Source organism: Phoenix dactylifera, chromosome 11, assembly GCF_009389715.1.
Source record: "Phoenix dactylifera cultivar Barhee BC4 chromosome 11, palm_55x_up_171113_PBpolish2nd_filt_p, whole genome shotgun sequence".
NCBI lineage: Eukaryota > Viridiplantae > Streptophyta > Magnoliopsida > Arecales > Arecaceae > Phoenix > Phoenix dactylifera.
The window spans coordinates 24,430,063-24,446,480 of NC_052402.1; the positions used below are offsets into that span (position 1 = coordinate 24,430,063).

At 38.9% G+C, this 16,418-nt stretch overlaps 2 protein-coding genes across 2 annotated transcripts; one reads left to right on the forward strand and one right to left on the reverse strand.

Annotated features, from left to right (window-relative positions):
• Positions 1-1,369: 1,369 nt before the first annotated feature.
• On the reverse strand, positions 1,370-3,545 carry LOC103710489 (patatin-like protein 3). Its single transcript, XM_008796206.3, has 3 exons — positions 2,448-3,545; positions 2,113-2,175; positions 1,370-1,978 (listed from the first exon to the last, which is right to left on the reverse strand). Exons 1-3 carry the CDS (start codon positions 3,408-3,410, stop codon positions 1,646-1,648), a joined length of 1,359 nt encoding a protein of 452 aa, XP_008794428.2. The 5' UTR covers positions 3,411-3,545; the 3' UTR covers positions 1,370-1,645.
• Positions 3,546-15,208: 11,663 nt separating this feature from the next.
• LOC103710529 (V-type proton ATPase subunit G-like) lies at positions 15,209-16,186 on the forward strand. The gene is made up of 3 exons (XM_008796285.2): positions 15,209-15,330; positions 15,752-15,852; positions 16,043-16,186. The coding sequence occupies exons 1-3, from the start codon at positions 15,237-15,239 to the stop codon at positions 16,184-16,186; spliced, it is 339 nt and encodes a 112-aa protein (XP_008794507.2). The 5' UTR covers positions 15,209-15,236.
• Positions 16,187-16,418: the final 232 nt, after the last annotated feature.

Here is a 16,418-nt window from a genome sequence, read left to right on the forward strand (position 1 = left end):
AACGTGCCCTCCTGCTCTCCCACCCCCAAAATCTCCAGTATAGCGGTCTTCACATCTGGTTTGGCCTTTGATGTTCTTCATAAAGTATCAATACTTCTAATTACATCTTGTTTTTATTTTTCTTTCTTTTGTTTTTTGTGTTAACGCATGTATGGTTTGCATAATTATGCATAAAAATTTGATATTACAATATTTTTAAACGAGAAGGAGTGCCAACCAGTTGAGGTAACGATGGCACTTTGATTTTTACTGAACTTTTTTCTTCGAGTTTTTTTGACTGATAAGTACAGTTACAAAAATATGAAAGTAATATGATTTAGAACATAAGGGATTGGATAAGTATTATCCCTGTGAAATATGTACTTTTATATGTCAACTCTTAATGATAAAACAACTTGATGAACAACAGCTATCGCATGGACAATAATTCTGTTAGATAGGTGAAACTACAATATCAAGTACTATACATTTAAATGGTAAAAGCTCAGCATACATCAGTTTACATATGAAATTGTACTTTTCTATAAAAGAAAAAAAGATGAACTAGGACTCTACTGTTTAATCATTACTTAGTATAATGACTTTCCAACCAAAAAATAATTATTGCTTAATTTATCTTATCAGTAAATAAATTAATGGATAGGAAAATGATTGATAATATATATTAGGCTTAACACTCCACTTATGCGCGGTTAGATGATGCACATGCAGGGATAAGTAAGTCAAGACAAATCAAAATCAAAATCAAAATAACAATAACCGAAATTAAATGGATATATATAACTCAAAAAGGAGAAATTTGAACTAATGACTTTCAGCAACGTAAGTTTGGATACTGTATTAATCAACCAATTAAGCCCAAAAGCTTGAACTTTTGAGATCTAGTGGGAAGCTAGCACTATAGTTAAAGTATCCCTATTTCTCTCATCTACTAGTCAAAATAAACTATAGTGTATTGGAAGAGCTTCGAGGACCTAAGATCCACTATTATGGGTTGTTAAGCCTAGAAAGTCTTTTAATTGAGGGAAACACTCACATTATCATATCATGGATAGAGTCATAGTGGTCATCTTCCATATAAGATGGTGACTATTCATGATTCTTTTTCATATGGATGATAAAGGAACTGTTAGATAGCTATTTGGTATAATTAATGCTGGTAGAAAATCATTCCAAGCATATACAATTACTCTGTAAAATTAAATTAATGTTAGAGAATGTTTATCTTAGACATAATTATGGACACATAAACCCAACATGCCCTGCTTATATCATAACCATGCTCTTGATACACATGTGAATTGACTAATAGCATTAGTGAAATCCGAAAGGAAATCATGAAAAAAAAATCTCAAAGACAAAGACTACTAGTACAACTTGTGTAACTTCTTTCAATCATAAGTTATAAAGAATTTAACCACACTTCATCTAGTTTCCATACAAAGTCTTTGGGGAAAGCCAAGAAAAAGGGAAAATAGTACATATTTAGCAATCCATCACCATTCAAGTCAACTATATGTACACAATCAATTATGTCCTAATTCACATTGCAAGTCAAATCTCAATTCTCATTCTTCTACCATCTGACTACTTCCATTTAGTTTTAAAGCATAGTCATAGGCACCCAATCAATTCAAAATGAAATTTAGTGGGATGGAGATATCGATGTTCTCGCTGATGTGTCGGTGGCAGTAGTTGTTGTGGATACTGCCACAGATGATATTCTTGGTGTCATCTCTTGCTTCAATAAGATTTTAGAAAGTAGGCTCTTCCGCCTCTCATGCTCCTTGATCAATTCACTTGCAAACCATTCAAGTTTTTCACCATTGGTATGTTCCAATATTTTCTTCCCTTGAAACAAAACCGACTCCAAATTTTTTTGTGCCAACATTTCCTCCGCTGCTCCTAATACTTTTCTCACATCCATTGTGCTAGCACTCTTAGATGTGTGATCTCCTCGAGGATCGAATCCATGAACCTGAAGAATTATATTAATTTAAAGATAAAAATATGATCTTTTTTTGTATTTTTTTCCAAAACTAACCTTCTCACAACTTGGTAGGTAAGGACATTTTAGTCATTAGAATAAAGGAAATTTTGCCCTCACAGTACCTGAATGCGGACATAGTTGCTTGTCCTGCTATGTCCGAAGGCCATTGCCACTGCTTGATCCACCTGATACCACACCAGATAAAATTTAGTAAACATTTTGTTTTTTAAATAAAGGGCTCATTTTAGTCATTTAGCTTATTATTAGAGTTCTGTCTAATCACAGCCGTCCACTGGATGGAATCATTGTTACCTGCCAATTGGACGGTCGTAATGATTTATTCCGTACCGACAGTTCCAAGAACTTTTCAGTTTACAGTATAACTACGTGTGAAAATGCTAAAGGAGGAAAAAATAAAAACAGACAGGGAGAGATAAAAGTGGTCCTTCGTCCGTACCATGTCGGCCATTCCCTCCCCGGCGATTCTCACGAGCTCCGCCTCCCGCGGCGGCGCCGACGCCCCGACATTCCCGGAGGCGGCCGCGACCTCCCCGCTCCCCAGCGACACCACCAGTAGGTCCTGCACCCCGGCGACGAAGGGGAACTCCTGCTTGTTGTTCAGCACGTGCGTGATCGCCGCCGCCGTGGGGTTCCCCATCGCCAACCCGCCGCCGACGGCCACGATCCTCGTCCTCCCGTCCACCGATTTCATCTTCACCGCCGCCGCCCCCGTCGCCGTTGGGTCGGCGCACGTGGCCACGCACACCTCCCGCATCCGGAAATCGTAGCCGTCCGACTCCACCGCGTCTGCCCTCGAGAACATGAATGGCGCCCCCGTCGCCAGATCGTAGCAGGGGATCAGCACCGGCTTCACCATGTCCCTCAGCGTCGCGTCGGCGAAGATCCGCCGGTATATACCCCCGTGTTTCCGGAATATTCCGCGGAGGAGCCCCTTCTTGGGGGCGAATGCGAAGCGGTTCTTGGCGAGGAGCTGGAGCGCCTCGGCGGCGGAGAAGAGGGGGCGGCCGTCGGGGCCGCGGGTGAAGAGCATTGCGGCGAGGACACCGCCGGCGCCGGATCCAGCGGCGACGTCGAAGAAGTCCGCGATCCGGGCGGCCGAGTCGCCAGAGCGCTTGCGGAGGGAGGCCTCGAGGCGGGCGAGGGCGGCGCCGGCGAGAAGGCCGTCAGAGGCGCGGCCGCCGCCGTCGATGGAGAGGATCCGGACCCGGGTCCCACCTGCGGCGGCCACAGTAGGGGTCCCGGCGGGCGTCTTCGCCGGAGTCTCCGGCGGCAAGGCGGCGAGGAAGAGCTTGGGGTCGTCGTAGCCGAAGAGGAACTTGCTCTCCAAAATGGAGAAGATCTCGTAGCTCAGCCTGTCCACGTCCAAGCTCGGCTCCATCAAAGCCGGCGTTGCTGCCATTTCTAATGCTTAATTACAAGAGCTTCATGCATAAGCCGAGCCGTATAAGCTGGCTAAGCCGAGCCGAGCCGAGCCTAGCAGGATTTTTTTTAGGAAAGGGAATGGAGAAATGGGAGCGAGATGGGAATGGGCGGACAGCTCGTCGAGCGGCTTAAATAGGGAGAAGAAGCGGTGCATATTAGCTAAGGAACGTGGTACACATTAGCAGCGCCTCGTGATCCAGTGGGGGGTTAATTTGCGCATGGGCTCGCCACCCGGTCCAATAGGAAGAAGCCAACAGAGTACACCTTTTATCATCTCGTATATGGACGAAAGTGCCATGTCACGTACGGACGCGTTAAATGATCGAACCTGGACCGTCTGATTGAAGATTTGGGTGGGTCACGCCGCGATCGGGAAGAAAGAGATAACGTAGGGGGAAGGTGGTACGAAGAGTCCCGTCCTCCGCAAGCAAATGCTGAGGAGTCGCAGGGCACGGCAAAACCCACGTGCGACAAGGAGGGGTGGGACCGCCGAAGGTGGGGCATCAGACGGTGGAGATTCAAAATTAGAGATATATGATCCGGCCCGAATCGAGGATTAGAGCCCTCCAATTCAAAAATTATACTTTATACCATGTAGCGGTGCACCATACCAATCACCTTATTTCCTTCTTACAGGTCATTGGAAGTCCCAAATGCATGATAAATAGGGCCCATAAGAAGGAAAAAAGATAATTGGTATACGTGCGGTCTCCATTCAATTGCTATGCTAGGCTTCGCCACATCGCCCAACTCTCTCGTGTCGGAAAATAATTGCAAAAGATCAAAATCAACGTCAAAAATGGAAAAATATGAGGCATACTAACATATCATTCTAGCTCTTTTCTTAATTCACATTTAATAGATTCCATGTATGTTTCATAATCAAAACATCTTTATTGGATATATACACTCATATGAGAACAAGTAGTGTTGGTATACTTGAGTAGGACGTTTAAGCATGATGCATTTATTTGGTTTTTATGAGGTGAAGGAAGAAAAGTGATAAGAGAACAAGTAGCGTTGGTCCCACTAAATAGATGAGTAATTACGTCCTAAATAGAATGGAGTGCTGCACTTATAGATACTGTTGGAGACCAGCTTCAATTGGAATGCCACACTCATTACCCCTCTAACATGCCATTCCAATCATTATGCTGGCTCATAACTATACATGGAAGCATCCCCTATGTGCAAGGCTTGCATGTTGTTCTCCTGCAAATTCCCATCTTATTGACTTGGTGTTATCTTTTTTTTTTTTCTTCTTTTTTTCTTTCACTGGCCGCTCAAACTAATCTCATGTGAACATAGCCAATAGAGTCAAAAAAAAGAAGACAACTCGGTGGAGGACAAATAGTAGAATGTCCGATCCAGAAGATCTCTCTAGAGTGATGGGCAGCATAGGAGGCAACCCAGTCCGTAACTCTACTCGCTTTTCGGTATACATGCACGGCTTGGAAAGCATCACACTTCCACATCAGCCACCGAATATCACCAAAAAGTGGATGCTCATCTCTCCTACGCCCCTCCAGTATCTACTCAATCACCACAGCTGAATCCCCCTTCAAGGATGATGCTCCTAATGCCTAATATATGTCTCGCATAGAAGATGCCCCCCCCCCCCCCCCCCCCCCACACTGCTCTAAGCTCCGCTCCCAAAACTGATGTCTCGAAGAAGTGTCGTCCTCCTGTTGCAACCAGTCTGAAGAATTGGTCCCTGATCACAAACACCACCCCAACTCTGTCTCCACTAGCAGGTAAGCTGCCAGCAATCCTCGATTATTTTGGCTCTAATCATGTGATCTGGTGATATGCTAATGCTGATTAACTAGAGTTTTTAAAGGTAGACTGTAGACATCACATAGTGCTGAGTCATGTCTGCACTTTGATGGAGGGTTAGAGGATTGGTAGAGAACAAAGTGTGATACAACAACAATGAGTCTGAGGCCAACCACTTCATTCGTCTTAGCTTACAAATTCTTCTTTTGGCAGTCCACGAAAGCATGGCTTGCTATTTTATTTCACAAGGATGATCATAGACATCTAATTAATGGCCTCCCTTATCTCTCTTTTCTGTGTCCTTGTTCCTTCCTCGTGTTTAAATAATCATCAAAATCATATTTTGGTCGTGATAGGTTTCCTCCCATCTCATGATGTTCCCACTAAGAGGCATGTTTGTAATTGGTGGTCTTTCTGCAATCAATTAAAGAAAACTACTCTTTTACTCTAAGGTTTTCGAAGGCGAGTGCAAGTGGTCTTATGAAAAGCATGGACGGTCTTTGATTACTCTGTAGTCATGATTGGGGAAAAAATAATCTCAAATAAATAATAGGCTCGACGTAGTTTAGTATTAGAACCATAATTTATCAACTTTTATTACTTGTTTAAAAGTTTATCTTCTACATTCAACTAAAACCTACTCATCAGGATAATGCTTGTATAAAATTCGCAATTCACGCTTCTTAATATAATATGTCCTGCTTTTATTGACGGTGACTAAGTATATAATAGTGCAAAGCTAAAAGAGAATGATAGAGATTGCAAAAAGTTGTCTTAATTTAAAAAGAACCTTGAGGTTTCAAGTGCTCATGACACATTACTTGATCCAGAAATATATAAATATTTTTTTATATATGTTATGTACTAAATATGATGTTTTAACAAAAAAAAACAACACATCATGGAACGCTCTAGGCAGCTCCTTCTCTCCAGCCCACATAGCACTCTCAGAGTGATTGGCCACATATGTGGCCACCCAGTTCGCGACCCCGTTAGCTTATCTGTAAACGTGCATGACCTAGAACACCGTGCCACCACTAACCATGGCCCGAATGTCTTAAAGCAAGAGGTGGCACCCATCCACACCGTCAGCGCGTCTCTGGATCTAGCTGATCACTATAGTCGAATCACCCTCAAGTATAACAGCTCTAGCCCACAACACACGCCGAGCATGGCCGAAACCAACTCATGCCACCCTCAACTCAGCCTCTGGAACCGAGGTGCCAAAGATCTGGCAACCACCAGCAACCATCATCTTGACGTTCGAGCCTCTGATAATAAAGTCGGCGCCTCCCCTTCTACCACCATTTAACACATATCCATCGAAGTTGACCTTGAGGAAACTCGAAGGTGGGGGTTCTTAGGTGAAATATATCGTCCGAGGTACTACGCCTTGAGCCATCAAAAATCTTAAGGTTATTGCAGCTAATTACGCACAAACTACTTTGAAATGGAAGGCCTCCGCATTTGAGGTAAAGTATACTTTGAATTTTTAATCCCAATGGTAATGCAAAGTTAACTTTAATTCTAAAAGGTTAACGACTATCATGACTGTTACTAGGCTATGGATATAAGTGGGTGATCATGTGTGGCCACATGATCCAACCCTTAAAAGATGATGGGATACATTACCTATCCAAAAGGAGGGGCAGGTTGGCCCACCATTTCACGAGTTATTCCAAACAAGCTTCTTTGTGTCATGTAAGGACATCTACTTACATTAAGGGTGCATAAATTTTTTGCAACAACCTACCTTTTTCCTTTTTATTTTAAATAATAAACAGATTTAAACGTATATAAATCTATATGGAGGAAGAGTTGCAAGCATGTGCTGCATGAGTTAAATGTACTCGAATCGAATATTTTCGATAACAATGTGGCAAAGTCCTTTAATCACTCTTTTCAGCAAAAGCTTCCAATGAGAATGGCATCTACCAGTAACTCATTTTCAGCAAAAGAAGTTTGTTGAAACTAATACCTGTGCTCTCTGCTATCAGTGGAATGTTCTCCAACTTTAGTTTAACCAAACAAATGAAATGGAAGAGGAATCGATGAAGAACTCGAGAAAGAGCAATGAAGGAATACGACGAACAAATTCTTATCTCGAGATGTTAGAAGGTGCGAAACCAATAGGTGTTGGAGCCGCTACAATTGCTTCAATCGAGCTACTGTCGATATTGGAGGTGAAGGGCTACCATACTTTGGAAATTGAGATATGGTATGGGAAAAGGTTTCCCCAGTTGACCAATAGATACTGGTACTAATTTGAAGGGTTTCTTGTTCCTGTAATGTGCGAGCTTCTTGCTCCCATGCAAAAAGGCCAAGTTTTATGATGGGTGTAAATTGGAACAAACTAGTTAGGTATCCTTTATGGGAATATCCTCATGGCTATCCTCCTTGTTAGATATGCACAACTCTTAGGCTCTTGGCTGGTAGATTTCCATCTTTCCTAAATTTTAGGCTGTTGCCATCACCAATTGAAGCCATTTGTTTGGCTCAACTCTACCTGTGTACTTTCTTTTTTATTCAAAAAAATTTCATGCTTTCTTTTTATTATCTATCCTCCTTGGTGATAATGCCCTGAAAGATCTGTGTCAAGAACCAATTGAAGTTGGTGCAAGGCCAATGGCTAATGCAGAATGTTCCAAAAGGTCGTAAGCTTTCTAAGAAACAGATATAATTGTTAATTTAATGAATTACTTTTCAGATTTCCAACATCTCTTTGGTTAAATTTCCAACATTTCTAGTGTCTCCTAGCTCCATTCCTTGCATTTTTTTCCATGCTAACACTGCCTGTTCATATGAGGTCCATATTCAGAGATTTGAACTTTGTGAACTACTGGACGATCACTAACTAATTGTCCTCAAATTAGTTCCACAATTATCTCATGCTCTCATGAAATTATCCATATAGAAACCCCTAAAGCCAACACCAAATGATCAGAATAACACTTCTCGGCTATGATTATTTGAAGTAGCCAATGCATTCTATTGAGAATTTGATTGGGTCTCACCGACGGTCCTCATGCCAACTAGCTATGGACTTGAGTTCACCATTTGTGACATTAACATTGCTTCAAGGACCACGGTCACACGTGTGAACATGGCTGCTTGGCTCACCTCATTATTGAAGGCCATATCTAAACTCCCCTTTCTTTCAATGAATTTCCAGTCAATAGTTAGTGCAAGCCCCATCATCTCCATGTCTATTAGGTTTATATTAATCGAAGTTGCTCCCACTTCTCTCTCTCTATTATATCCATCCAATAGGGCCATCATAAGGAAAATTATATCCTGCATCGCATGCACTATATGATCGTGCACCCTGCGATCATGCACCATGCCAATCAGATCGTCTCATTTGCATGAGCCAATAACCAAGATGAGCACATGATGAATGAGACCTCTAGAAATAAGATGACTTAATTAGCCCAGTGCATGGCCACATTGTGATAAACTATCCTTGTACCATTATAGGCTTTTGGCATCATTCTAATGGCAATAACTCAACATCCAATTGGCTCTAGATGAATCAAATTAGGTACTGCATTCGTGTTTTATTAGTCATACTGGTAGGTTTTCAAGTCAAATCCTCACCTCAACTGCTTTCAGATAGCGATCATTGCTAATGACGATGATAATGATGGTGATGATAATGCCGTGCATATCTAACCATCTGTATGTCTCCCTGTACAGCGGTTACAGGAGCTACAAATTATTGTTGGTATCATGTCGGAAATCAAACAGTGATCAAGAGTAGTTGAGGCACAGGAAGCGAAACTTGGCCTCGAAGCCTTTTATTGCACCAAAAGTTCATCTTTTGTATCCATTAGATTCGATGCATGGTCAAGAACTAAAAAAAAGGGGGTACATGCCTTTTATGAAAGAAAAAAAAGCCATTGCCCAACGGTTATAGATTTTTCAAGGATATAAAGAGCCATTTATGAAACAAAAAATGGAAAAATTATACATATATATATATATATATAACTTTCTATAGAAAATGTTAATATGTTACAAAGGCCCTTCTTGACCATTCTTGAATCTGATATGTCATAGAATTGCTACCATTCTTATGAACCTAATCTCAGTCTCTCTGCGAAATATTCTGGCACTTCCTTACATCTTTCTCCACATTCCTATTTTTTTTTATAAATGTTCATTCGAAGGATTTCGGTATGATTCTTTTTGTAATTTAGCAACCAACAACCTACTTATTTTTGGCCTCCACAACTTAAAATTGCCAACAATCAATATTTGTGGAACTTTGCCTAAACTTATTTTTAATATTTTAATCGAGACCTTTGTGCTCTAAGCAAGCATGTAATATCATTTGCATTACAAGTTCTACTATTTGTTACTGGCTAACAACTTTTTCTTTGTAGCTCCTCATCCAACTTGATTCTCTCTTTCTTGTTATGCTTCTAGAAATAAGGGGAGAAACCTATGGACAATTTGGCTAATAGTGCAGGACATGAGGATGGATCCAATCCATCACACATTGCACAGTAAAACACAACTGCGTGGAGGCTAAGCAAATTGTAGATTGGTTGGCAAGTTTTGCACAAATCAGCACAGGAGCTCCCAAATATCCCTTTCGTTTGTGACAAATGATGTCGCGTCGGCGACTCCAACATGGGAAATAGCCCGACGGAGGACTGTACTATAAAAAATCTAGGCACACTTCTGTTAGGTCTAAATATAGAAATCTGAATATTTAATTTCTCTATTTTATTGAGGTAATTTTTTATTTAGAAATTATGAAATTTTATTTTTATATAAATTCTAAGGCTAGAATTTTAAGAGGACTCTAATACTTTATTAATTTCTATGTGGATTCTTATTAGAGTTTTAGGTTATTATAAATCCACTGCTATTGGATTGAGAACACAAGTTTATATTACTGAAATTGAATATTGAGTTGCCCTCTCTCTTCCCTTCTTCTCTTTTTCATTTTTCTTTTCCTCTCTCTCCTCCCTCTTCTGTCATACATCGGTTGGTATTAAAGCACCCTATTCTTATTGTGCATCAGTTGTTATCAGAGCATCCTACTCTCTCTGACTCCTAAGCTATCCTGCATCGTGGGCAAAGATCGTCTAATAAGTTTTCCGACTGACTTCAATTTTTTATCCTTTTGTATACATCAATGATGCACATGGATAATGTGTAACAACTTATAATTTCCTTTTAAGAAACAATAATGAAGAAAAGAACCTTTTAATTATATTTGTTAGCTAATTCCATGCAAGGAGTATGCTTCTTCAGTAGAATCATGTGATAACGCATCAAAGGTACTAATTTGGCTCGAATATACTTCTAGAAACGATTTCCTTTTTATTTAGTTTGCCTCAAAACAATTAATTAGATTGAAATTGAGATTGATCACCTTGGTTTTCCTGCTTGGAATGTTAGGTCCACTAACTCTCATTAAAACCCACTTTTCTTTTTCTCCTTGAACTTGATTCAGGGGTCATATATCTTGGAGACACTAGCAATTCTAGAATGACAATGATTATTAAATTGAAACCTCTATATTCCTCCCCTAAAACAAAACCATGTGGCAGTACAATATTCCATGAGCCACAAGCAATCTCTACTCCAAAAAAGGAATGCCACAGATATCAGAAGCACCACATATTTTGCTAGCTTTGAACTCCAATTACAGGCCTTTTCTCCTTCTTCACAGGGTAATAGACCTCACAAAATCAAAAGCAAATAGAAAGTATCATTCATTGTCACACCTTTTGTGAGTCTTGCTGCCTAATTAATACCCTACCTGCCATATGATTTTGTTGTCTCCTCCCAAATCTATATGCACTTGTCCTATTGCAGCCAGGTGTATGTCCCACCCCTCAAAGCTGCAGGTACCCTCCTATTGGGCCCATATCCCTTGATCCAATTCAAAGAACCTGAGGATTCTTACTATTAAGAAGGACAGCATATATATTTGTTTGGAGAAGCATTACATCAAATAATGCAGTTAGAAGCCGCTGGGATGTTGGTTATTGGAGGAGCAGCCAGCTTGGTTTCTAGCTGGAACAAAGATATTATGGATACAGAGTGCTTGACTGGACTGTCTTCCTTTCAGATGGTCTGAATTTTCTTGTTGGAAGCTACCTAGAAACTGAGATCTGCACACAATTTGTTTTCTTTTTTTTCTTTTGAACTTGCACTAATGAACAATGCTAAGGATCTAAAAACGTCCAGAAATTGGATATGTTAAGCGACAATAATTATGATTTATACTGAGTTCTAGTTCTTTTTCCATTTTGTTTGGCCCGAAAGCAGTGATGGAAGCATCTTTAACAGACGTATTAATGGAAAAATTATTCTTGCCGGTTGACATAATCTTAAGGATCATGTAGCAGCTTGTATCGGCACATAATATTTTTCTTTTTCATTAGCGTGCATAATATTTTTCTTTTTCGTTAGCGTGGTCCTGTATCGGCTTGTATTATTTTTCTTTGTTAGCATGATCTTGTCAGAATGATTTTAGGGATCACTTAACCAATTGTATCGGCTAGTAATATTTTATTTTATTAGCATGATTCTATATCAGCCAATATTATTTTTCTTATATAAAATCTGTATACTAATATATATAATTCTTGAGATGTGCCAAATGTGATGGAACAGAGAAATAAAATCGCTTCTCTCTCTTTTTTCTCTTATTTTTCTCTTCTTCTGCAAATATTTTAACATGGTATCAGAGCCACCGATTACCTAATCTGCTACCGCTATCTCTTCTGCCTTTGCTCTGATCGTCGTTGCTATGTTTAAAAACATTGAAGACCCCTATTGTTGATTTATCAATCACTCATTCTTGATGAATCAACATTCGAAGATCTTCTATTTTTTGGTGGATTTGCAAATTCTCTATTTTCCTGCAAATCCTCTATTTACTAATGAATCAACATTCAAAGATTCCATATTCCTTAGTAGATTTACACATTCTTTATTTTCAGTAGATTAATATATGAAAGTCTTCATTTTCTAATGGATCCACAACTCCTCTCTGCCACCTTTTTTTTCAGCTTCAGATCTTTGGTCGTCTCTCCTTACCATCGCTCGGCCTTTTTCTCTCCATCTTCGGTTTTATTTGCTACCTCCGGTTCCTTCACCATCTAGTTCGAGGTCTCTTGCTCCTCTTCCATGGTGCTTCCATCTATAAGGATCATCGACCTTTGGTTGCCTTTTCACTGCAACTGTCTTTTCTATGTATCTTCTTACTGCTACATCATCAGACAAATTAATCAGTAGACACGTCAGTCTGTCACATCAATCAGACACACCAATATGCTATGTAAGTCAGCCATGTCAGTAGATGCATTAGTCTACCACATCAGTTAGCTATATTAGCATTGCCAAACATATCAGTTTGTTGTGTTAGCTTCTTGAATCGCCACATCAATTTTTAAGCTGCCATATTAATTTCTGTTCTGCCATGTCATCTTCTGTATTATTACATGAGCTTGACACATCAATTTGCCACATCGGCTTCTAAGTTGCTATGTCAACTCCTAATCTACTACATCAGCTTTTAAGCTGTTACAACATCTCATGTTCTGCCACATCAGACTCTATGCTGCCACGTCAGCTCTTGATCTACCACCACATCAGCCTCTGAGCTGCTATGTTAGCTCCTAGTTTATCACGTCAGCTTTTGAACTGCTACTTAATTCTTGATTTAGTACGCCAGTTTCAAGGTACATTCATAGTTTAGTTTTCAAACTCAAGTTGGCACATGTAGTACCATTTTGAGTTTGAGGCAGTATATTAACATAATTTTAGGAATTACGTAACAATCTGTTTCGGCCAATAATATTTTTCTTTATTAGTGTAATCTTTTATCAGCTTGTAATATTTTTCTTTGTTAGAGTGGTTTTAGAAATCATGTAATAATTTGCATCAGCCAATAATTTTTTTTCTTTGTTAGCATGATTCTATATTAGTCTATATTTTTTTTATATATAAAGTTTGCATACTAGTATATATAACTCTTGAGATGTACCAAATATGATAAAATAAAAAAAATAAAAAATTATTTTTTAATAAATATTTTAATATTGCCGATCATTGGGAGACCTCTTTCAGGGTTTGAACTTTGGGACCTCCTCCAAACAAGTCTCCTTGCAATCTTTGTTCATTTTAACCATGACGTGCTCGGCTTGAAAATGGGACATTTGAGCTAATGTGAGGAGAAAGAAAGAAAGGTACCACTCAGATGGTCCAAGCTCTAGTGTATTCGCAGTCATAATGATGATCATAATGGGATATTTGTCCTAAATGACTTGACCTGCTTACAATGGGTGTGGATGGTCAACCTTGATTGATTGGTGGCTGCGTTCATCTTGTCAAACCAAGAGTAGTTTCTCTTTGATCTGCTATCTTCTGAGCTGTATGCGACTTTTATTCGTGCATGATACTACTGAGTTTAAGCATATCTTACTATAAGCCACAACTTAAAAAATATTTTTATATACTTAACGATCTTTATAGATAATTTACAACTTAAAGAAATACTTAATGGTCTTTGTGGATAATTTACAACTTATAAACCCTGCCTTCAAAGTAGCTAGGGAGGATTATGGTGAGAGTCGAAAAGGAGAATAGAGAGGGAGAGGCTCTTATCTGGATGGGTTCAGTTGTGCCAATATCGCCATGCTTGGGCTCAAGCTTTGAGCTAGAAATCGAGCTCGAGCCTAACATGAGCTTTGGGTTAGGCCAAGGCTAGACCGGAGCCTAGCCTGAAACTTCATCGGGCATCGGATTGCAGTCTCAAAAGTCAAACCCAACCTAAAGCTGGCCTAACCTAAGTGCTGTATACTCCATAGTCTAACTTGCTCTGGATTGTTTTTTTTTTTTTCCCCATGCAATTGCAATATAAAAACATGTCGGAAAAATATTTGCAACAGTTCCCACTAAATTTAATCAAGTAGCTCTTGATCCGCCTATCGGACGCCTGACATTAAAATGGTTACGAAAGAATCAAGAAGATTCTTGTTAGCACTTTAGCTATAGGGTCAAAATTTCTTTCAAAGTTTATGAACTTAACATTGATGTTGAAAGATCAACTAATCATCCTTTTTGGTTTTCAATGTATCTCCATTGCTTGGTTTTGCAAAGTTAAACCATTCATCTTTCCTTTCTTTTCTTTTATTTTTTTCCTTTTTTTCCCCTTATTTGATTAGAAGGGAGGTAGAAACACATTAATTTATTAGAAAAGAAAAGACTGGGTACAAACGGCTCGTTTCTTGGAACCACTTGTCCACCGACGTGGCTTCTTGCGGTTATTTACTTCCCTTCTCTCACCACGACCATTCTAATCCCCTGATCCAGCCTCCTAAGTAAGTCTCATTTCCCCCATTTATCTACCCTACTGAAGATTAGATCTTTCTGGTTTTATCAAATACCCTTTTTTTTCCCCAAAAAGACTCAGATTTTTTAACAGTACGGAGATCGGTGCCTCATTAAAAACTCATTATTTTGATCTGAAAATGTGAGCTTTATTTATGTATTATTGTAATTTTTAGGATGCTTCCATTATTGATCTATGCATTGGCGAGTAGAAGAATTTTAATGATTTTATGAGTATCAATTTTTTTCACAAATGAATGTGATTTTTTTCTATTTTCATTTATGAATGTGAACAATCAAGAATTTTATTATTTTATCATTCATTTCATGTTATAGCAGTTGGTGATTGGGGTGAGGCCTGATATTTGCAGTTTTCTTCCCATGAAGATAGGATCAATGCCTCATGAAAAACTTATCATTTTGATCTAAAAATGTGAGCTTTATTTATGTATTATTGTAATTTTTAGGATCCTTCCATTATTGATCTATGCATTGGCGAGTAGAAGAATTTTAATGATTTTATGAGTATGAACTTCTTTTCACAGATGAATGGGATTTTTTTAAAATTTTTGAATGCGAATAATCAAGATTTTTTTTAGGTTAGCATCTATTTCATGTTATGGCAATTGGTTATTTGGTTAAGGCCTAATATTTTCAGTTTTTTTTTCACATGAAGATGGAGTCCATGAGAGGACAAGGTGGTGTTTCCATGCTACTGACTGCAGAGCAAGAGGCTAGACAGATCGTCTCTCGCGCGAGAAACAGTATCTTCATCTCGTTTCTTATTTGAATATTGTTGTTATTTAATGATGCATGCAGATGGTTAGATCACTTATTTGTCTTAAGCTTGTATTCATTCCATTTGGTTATTATTAATCTCATATTATTTATATATATTATATAGTTGTCAATTAAAAAGGAGACATTTTCCTAAGCAGCATTCCTTTTGTGGTGCAAGATTCATGAAAAGATGCTTTGTAGCTTATTGTTATATTTAATTAAGTTTTATTTTTTCCCCATCCATGTCATCTAAGTTAATGATGTGGGTAATTAGTAGTGGAGGATATTGCCTATGTTTGTAGAGTTGTATGGCCTAGTTTTCTGTGATAGATATTAAGGTATTTATTATTGGATGAATAAAATTATGGATCATAAGCACTCTTTTTTGGATATGAACTTGTGCAGTGAAGTTGGAAAGATTGAAGCAAGCAAAGGATGAAGCTAAACGGGAAGCTGCTGCTTATTATACCTCATTAGAGGAAGAGTATCGAAGAAAAATTTCTGAGGTATTATGCAATGACTTAGCCTGCCATCGTTTTTGTGATTTCCATTTCATGAACTGATGACTTGATAATTAGAAAAATTAATATCAGATACCACATAACAGTTTCGAAAGGTAACAAGAGCATGAAATTAGCATTTATGTTGGATGTTTGCTATTTGCCTTGAATGTTATGGTCATGGTTATCTTTGCAGAGCAGCGGCAGCTCTAAATCAAACTCGAAAAGGCTTGAAGAGGAAACTGAGGTCAAGATCGAGCGCCTGAAGGATGCATCCTCGAGTGTTCATCCAGAAGTTGTGAGCATGCTCATGAAGCACATCACAACCATTAAAATTTAGAAGGCTGGTGGTATTTGTCTTTCTTTCGCTATAGCCATGAATGTGAACAAACCACTCCTTCCATTCTAGCCTTTTTGCTATGATTTGTGCTTTCAATTCTAGTGGCTCAACTTACTCAACTTAAAGCATTAATGCAAGGCTTAGCATATTTCCCCTTAATTGATGGAATCTTTGTATCTTAATTGCTATATTGATTATTTGTAGAACATCATAAGTCTTTGGATCCTAGTAC

Excerpts from the sequence above, each read along its gene's own strand:
- LOC103710529 (XM_008796285.2), top strand. The coding sequence starts at position 15,237 with ATGAAGATGGAGTCCATGAGAGGACAAGGTGGTGTTTCCATGCTACTG. Across the intron at positions 15,331-15,751 it reads CGTCTCTCGCGCGAGAAACA|TGAAGTTGGAAAGATTGAAG; the intron begins GTATCTTCATCT and ends GAACTTGTGCAG. Across the intron at positions 15,853-16,042 it reads ATCGAAGAAAAATTTCTGAG|AGCAGCGGCAGCTCTAAATC; the intron begins GTATTATGCAAT and ends TTATCTTTGCAG.
- LOC103710489 (XM_008796206.3), bottom strand. The coding sequence starts at position 3,410 with ATGGCAGCAACGCCGGCTTTGATGGAGCCGAGCTTGGACGTGGACAGG. Across the intron at positions 2,176-2,447 it reads GGGAGGGAATGGCCGACATG|GTGGATCAAGCAGTGGCAAT; the intron begins GTACGGACGAAG and ends GTGTGGTATCAG. Across the intron at positions 1,979-2,112 it reads GCAACTATGTCCGCATTCAG|GTTCATGGATTCGATCCTCG; the intron begins GTACTGTGAGGG and ends ATAATTCTTCAG.